Source organism: Pundamilia nyererei, unplaced genomic scaffold (genome assembly GCF_000239375.1).
Source record: "Pundamilia nyererei isolate P.nyererei 1_Seehausen unplaced genomic scaffold, PunNye1.0 scaffold00484, whole genome shotgun sequence".
Taxonomy (NCBI): Eukaryota; Metazoa; Chordata; class Actinopteri; order Cichliformes; family Cichlidae; genus Pundamilia; species Pundamilia nyererei.
Genome location: NW_005187885.1, coordinates 20,493 through 27,682, shown reverse-complemented (window position 1 = coordinate 27,682; position 7,190 = coordinate 20,493). Strand labels below are relative to the sequence as shown.

At 41.8% G+C, this 7,190-nt stretch overlaps 1 protein-coding gene across 1 annotated transcript in view; it reads left to right on the top strand.

Annotated features, from left to right (window-relative positions):
- Nucleotides 1–1,127: 1,127 nt before the first annotated feature.
- The window catches only part of xpo7 (exportin 7), an 18,606-nt gene continuing 12,543 nt past the window's right edge, over nucleotides 1,128–7,190 (top strand). The window contains exon 1 of the mRNA XM_005753948.2: nucleotides 1,128–1,216. Within this exon, the coding sequence (XP_005754005.1) occupies nucleotides 1,184–1,216 (33 nt within the window). The 5' untranslated portion in view covers nucleotides 1,128–1,183. The remainder of the gene's footprint in view (nucleotides 1,217–7,190) is intronic.

Sequence of the window (7,190 nt, the reverse complement as noted above, 5' to 3'; positions counted from 1 at the left end):
CAAACAGAAAGAACCCAGGCAGCCGATGGATTCAAACCCACAACCTTCTTCCTGTGAGGTGATGGTGCTAACACTCAAAAATTACAAATTTAAATAAATGAAAAAATATGAATCTATTCCTTTCTGATTACTTTTGAGCTTACCTGTGTAGATCCACTAACATCCACCAGAGGGGGCTGCAGTATCCACAGCACACCTTCCAGTTTTATACTAAAACATGTTATCGTATTAGATGGCATTGTGCTTCACTGGACTACATCACTGTTATGTTTAAGATTATGACTCAACGACAGAAATATTTTAATAATCCAGCGTTTAGGACATTCATTCAAACAGCAACAAAAATACAACAAGGGCTTAGATATAATATGACCAAACAAATATGCTAATGAGGTCTAAACTCATCTGAAATTAAACAATCCCAAATACAATCAAGCAAAAATATAATTATAAATGTAAATATAAATAATTAGTAATAATATAAAAATCGCAAGTGCAATAAATAAACACGAAATAACTTTAGAAATACAAATAAAATATTCAATTTAATAAATCATACATTATAATACTGTTCTTGTTTTTTGATGTTTTACTATATGATAAGATGTTATATTACATTTGTCCATTTAGGCCATCTATCTATAAGCACCTTTAAAAATGTCAGTTAAAATACTAATACTACTACTACTACTACTACTACTAATAATAATAATAATAATAATAATAATAATAATATTAATAATATGACAGTAAAATTAATTTAAAAAGTCAGAAATTTATTTAAAAAAGGTTTTCTAATGAGTTTGTAAAATGTCTGTCACTAAACAAACTCTGATTGTATGCATAACTTCTCTTTGTTACATGTTATTATGCATTCATGTCTCTATGTATTTGATTCCAGTGTGTTGTAGTGCATTACATTGTGTTGTATTGTAACATAGCCTTACAGCGTTGTATTAATGAGATGTATAGTTTATTAATCTATTTGTATTGTTAAATGACATTGTGTTGTATTAAATTATTTTATGTTGTATTTAATTGTATTAAATTGTATTGTGTTATATTAAATTGCGTTCCATTGTGTTACATTGTGTTGCATCGTGCTGCTGGAGTCCTGCCAGCGGCCACCAGCGGGGGCGCTGTTGTCACTTTGGTTACCCATAAGCGGGGGAGTGAGAGGTGCATGAAATGGAGAAAAATGGCGGATCATGTGCAGGTAAGCGGAGGTTTCATGTTTTTGTCGCGGATAATTTCTGTAGGCGGGCGCAGCTGAAGCTGAGGCCGGATCCGAGTGCGCCGCTCCCGGCACGGAGCCAGCGTGCAGCCGGTGCGTGCGGGCGGCGGCCGCGGTGGAGCTAGCGGGGAGAAAGAAAGGATGCGGCCGCCTGTGTTGACTTGTGGCCTGCTGTCACAGCACGGGCTAGAGGCTAGCCGCTGCTAGCAGCCAGGGGAGGGTTCGGGCTCCGGGGCGAACAAGGGAGTCTGCGGCCTCGAGTGTCCAGCCTGGTGAGTTCCGGCGTCCGTGGCCATCAGAGGCGAGTAACCGGAGGGCGAGCGGCGGGAAAAATCGATGTATTTCAGTGAAGTAAACAATGAAACAGGCGGTTAGCTGCAGACGGATAGCTGCCAGGCTAGCACGCACGGTCACCTGGCGCCACCGGGAACCGCCGTAAACACGCTTATCCCAGACGGACCGGGCGCGGTACCCGGAGCTTCTGTCCCGGAGTTCCAGGTTTTTGTGTTTTTATTCACGGCTCGCTCCGGTAACGACACCCAGCCATGCAGCAGGCTAGGCTAACGTTAGCATATCTACACGTCAACTTCTCCCGCCCGAGCGTGTTTGAAAACATGACCTGGTCTGTGTGAGCGTTAGTCGGTAAAACAGGGCGATGGTACCGGGTCGGACCCGCGAGGGGCTCCAGGGTGAGGACAGCGGGGGTTTTTACCCTGGTGTGGGCAGAATGGAGCGGCAACTAGCCAAGGCGCTGTGCTCCGGCACATGTTTGGGAAGCCGAGGGATGAAGTTCAGCTGCTCTGGACTTCCTCCATGATGCCCCTGCAGGGAACTCTGTGAGGAAACTGTGGAGACTTTGTGCTGAGGGGCAGGTGAAACCCCGACAGGTGAAGCCAGCTTTCGTTTTCTCTGCTGGTCACATGAGCTGTGTGTGACATGACATAATATATTGTTAATTGCGCACAGCATGCATGAACTATGAGGAGAAACTCATCCGATCCTCTCATGTTAGCGGCTGTAACAGCTCGTTATTATTGTTTCTGCTTCAGAGTAACTTTAATCGGTTTATCTGTGATCAGCTTTAATCCCAGGAAGGATTGTACGAACTCAGGTGGGGCACAGATTCACTGAATGTGGTCAAAGTGGAACATCTCAGCCTGATTTCATTAATATTTCAATAATTTACCAGGTAATCAAACGTTCAGGTGAGTTTCTGAGGGATTCTGGGTAAACATGTGACGATGATTTCAGGTTTTTCAGTCTCAGCTCTGGTCAGAATACTGGGGAGAAAATATTTATTAGTGATAAAAATGATAATATAAATTATTCTGGCAGCTATTTTCATGGTTATACAGATTAACTATAAATTCAAAGACATGAAAACAGCAAATTTTATAAAAACAGCTTTAAGTTAGCAGATTTAACCTAAAATAAAGTTTTTAAAGCTTTTTTTTTTTTTTTTACCTAGAAATGACACTTACTCCATCACCTACTCCCAGGTTTATGATCCTGTGAGTGCCATAAACTGTCTGATAATCCGGGTGAAAGTCTTCACTTATGTAATGGTTATACTGGTACCACTGAGCTGGATGTAGCTCATAAATTCATAATTAATAATGTGCCAGTAAAGTAAGAGAAGGGCCTCACGTCGGGCAGTTCTCGTAGCTGAAATCTAACAGAACGAAGACTTAAGTATTTTTAATGATATTAAATGACTGAAAACGAACCACTTAAGTTCATTCTGGTGTTACTGAGACAGTTTTTGGTGGAATAAAGATCAGGCTGATATTTACTGTTCGTATCCACTGTGTGCTGTTTGCTTTCACTCAGCCGTTTGTCTCCAGACTGATGATCATGTGGCTGCCTTGTTCTGATGGGGGGTTGTTCACTTTCCTCACTGTATTTAAAATAACATTCACGTGTAATTTTTAAAAGATCGTCTCACGTTAGAGCATGAGCCCACACACCTTCATTCCTGTGATCAAACACTAACTTTAGTCAGTTCAGCTGTTATGAGCTGTCATTCAATGATGATGTGATGTGGCGAGTCGATGGCCAACGCCATGCGGTCATGAGGTCAGAATCACCCGCCCGAGTCTAAAAAGTTCACTTAAAGTCCAACGTTTACCCTGGTGTTCCTCACGCAGTCAGGCTGGAGTCAGTCCACAGCAGGAAAAGAGATTTGGGCTCTTTAGCTCCATAAAACAGTTTCTAATGTTTGTGTAGTGACAGCAGATGATGATGGAGAGGATTTTTCTTCAGACATTTCAGGCACTGAATCTGCTGTTTTTCATACACCTGTGTGTTTATTTGAATAAAAAGGGGTGGCCTTTATTGACAGCCGTGCTCCTGTGATGTTCAGGATTCCTGCTAATGATGATTAAATGTCCATCTGGTAATCTTTAGATAATAGCTGATCAGCCGTCTGCTCCCTGACGCCTCCCACAGGTTCTCTGTTTATGGAGATAAGCTGCAGACCAAAAATCACCTCCTGAATATTTAATGATTCGGGAGGTTTCAAAGGATATCCCTCCATTATGTTTATTATGTTTCTGCACACATGGGCCATCGTAGCTCGAGCCTGCAGAGCTGTCAGGAGTTTATAGAATATAAAATACGTTAATAAATAAAAAATCTGCTCTCAGGTTTCGACTGAACCTATTCCTGTGAGGTGAGGTTATTATTTATTATATCTGTTTTCTGATGCTTACCTCGGTCTAAGCAGAGACTCCCCAGCTATGGGACGCATCCTAGTCAGGTGCTGTGCGTCTGTGCTACGAGCTCCTCCCAAATCTGCCAGCCTGTCTGGTCTCTAAGGGAGCTCCAAGGGTCAGATCACCTCCATCCTTACACCTGCGATCCTGTCAGGATCACACCCGACCTCTATGGCGCCTCCATGGGACACTGTGTGTTTCCAGGTGGATTAAATGATAGTAGTAGTTGCATATTTGTGAAGAAAAAAAACACGACAATGTTCAGTTTAAATACAGGTTATTTAAAGTCTTTGGTGAACACAGCTGCTGTTTGGACGCTTCGGTTGTTTTTGTAACTCACTTTCATTGAAGTGACTCTTCATGAGTTTAGATGAGGAATAAACAGTTTCCCGAGTCTCGCGTGCAGCTGAGTGTTTTATTCAGTGGTTTCATTCTAACTGGTCTGTGTGCCGTCAGCAGGGAGGTCGATGCTCCTGCAGCATCACCAGAGGAGGCTGAGATGTTTCTCTACTAGCTTACCTGTAAAGCTTCAGCCTGAAGCTTGGCTCACTGGCTGTTGGTGTTTCTGAGGTGGGCTGGACTCTCCTGAAGCCATAAAGAAAACACCTCTGTCCTCCTCCCACACCTGCACTGACACAAAGTTTGGTCTCTTTCAGCTGTTGCAGCATCTCATGGTCACTGAACCGGTGATGAAATCATCACACCTGTGTGCTCGTGTCTCCAGCACGGCCGCAGCATGTTTCTAAATGATGAGCTAAAGCATGGCAACAGAGTTGTGGTTTGACGCCAGAAAAAGCTCCGATGCAGATAAATTCAGATCTGTGACATTCACACTGCTGCTCGCAGGCCTGCAGCTGGACTCAAGCTCCCAGTACCAACCCTCTAAGTCAGATTTACCTTCACACTTACCTACAGCATTTACAAATTTGGGCTTTATATCTTTATTATAAAACTAAAAAAACAAATGCATCCTTCTGTTCTGCAGTTTTTATATGTCCTGAATATAATAGAGAAGAATATTGTTGAAGGAGCTTGCAGGGTTACGAGCAGGAAGATGTGCTTTCCTCTGGTTATCATCATTTTAGGACTAAGGTTATTAGAAACTCTTTGAGCAGACGGTCGAATAAAAAGAGACCAATTGTGTTAAGAGTTATTGACTGAATATGATAATTATGCAGACAAATAGACAGAATTTAAAAGGAATCAAAGGTTTGCTACTTCTTTCACGTTTGTTTGTGTTTCTGAGTCGTTTGTGACAGTAAATGTGAGTCTCTGGGTTTATTTAATTAAGATTAGACGTCAGAGTCAGCACAGGTGAAGTTTTCACTGTTTATGGACCAAAACACTGTTTATGGATTGAAAACACAAAGTTAGACCAGTGAGGACATGTTAGCTGCCACTGTAAAGAAACTGCATCCTTATTTCCACATGGATCAGCGTTAAAGCCGATTGATTTATTGATCGAGTGAGAGAAAGTTCCTCTCCAGTCCTTGTGATGGTGTGAAGGTGGAGATGAAGGGGAGGTCTGCATACAGCCCAGATGCAGGAGCCAGTACATTTACACCGTGATGCTCGGGTTAATGGTTGCTTTATGAGCCAGATTTTAAAATGTTTCCGATATGAGTGGTTTGAGGACTTTGAGTCGTATATCAGGGTGAAGTTTGTGTTAGCCAGGTAAAAATAAGGCTCCTCAATCACGTTAACTTTAAAGATTTTCTTTTTGTTTGATTGGTTTCTTATCTGTAATTGTTCTGCTGGAAATCAGGAAATTCAGATTACTTCCTCGAAGTCTTTCCTGTCCTGCTGAAAGCAGTTTTAGTTGAGCTGGTGAGAACTTCATTTCATGTAACTGGTCTGGTGGTTGGAGGCTGCCGGCTCGAGTCACATCACATTTATAGTGATCCTTTATTTATCAGGTAAAAGTCTCATTAAAAGTCTGTTTCAAAGGAGACGTATACAACAACAGTATCAGGATAAAGACGCACACAGAGCTGATATTCAGTCACAAACATGTGATCAAACAGAATAACAGGCCATCAAAAGCCGTCACTCTCAGTGGGATCTGAAGGTCGTGAGTTAATCTGTGACGCTGCTGTCGCTCAGTTTGATGGTTGTGAAAACTGAAATCTGAGAGTTTAACGCCAGCCCAGAAGTGTTGCTCAGTGGCAGCACGATGAGGAAACTTTGTGAGGAAGTTGTAAAACCAGCTCCTGTGTTATGGGAACCAGTTCAAATGGCAGAAGTTCAGGTTAGTCCTGAATAATGAAAGTAAAGCATGCAGCTCTCTATGAACCTCTGTGGTCATTGTCTAGCCCAGATTTCTTTGTCATTTTCACGTAATTACAGAAGCTTTTATTTTGTAAAATAGATTGAAAACAGTTCATTTCATATTAAATCAACCAAATCAAAGGAAACTTCAGAATCAGCTGATTTCATTTTTAATTTAATTTAATGAAGCCATGAAAAATTAACCTTAATACTGTGAATGCTTTCAGAGTTACAGGAAGTTTGGGAGCGTTTCTTAGATCTGGTTGATTTTCATATCTAAAACGGACTCAGCAGTCAGGACTCACTATCGTCCTCCCTCACTCTAATGGGACCAAAATAAACTTCACTTTTATTCACTCATAAAACTAACCTACAAACTCATCAGAAAGCGTTTGATGAGCTCAGAGGTCAGGTGGCTTGCATCCAATCAGACCTCAGAAGAGTCACCCCCTGCTGGTCGTTAGAGAGAGTGGATGTCACCTGTGAGATTAAAGCACCCAGAGTATGTATCTGCAAAATAAAAGCAGCAGTTAAAATCCAGAAAACATCCGTCTGCAGGCCAGACGCACGGCACAAATTTAAAAATAGAAACAGTTTGATTTAAAATTAGAAACTGGAAGCATCTGTCGGCTGCTGCACCGGGAAGAGCCGGAATCAGGCTGATGCCAACACCTTGGGAAAACATGGAAAATTTACACGAGGAAAACAAATTTATGAGGAAAACTGGAAAATGCTCTCGTTCTATTTTTATAACTTTTTTGCGGAATATCTTTTCGGTTTAGTTTTCTTTTTCTTAGATGTTATTAGATGTTAGGTAGGTGTGTGTGTGTGTGTGTGTGTGTGTGTGTGTGTGTGTGTGTGTGTGTGTGTGTGTGTGTGTCTGTTGAACTTGATGAGTTTCACGTGAAGCTGAGTGTAAGCTGAGGGTCTGCGGGCATCATCAGACGATTTGAGAGTTGTCTTCTATGGCTTAA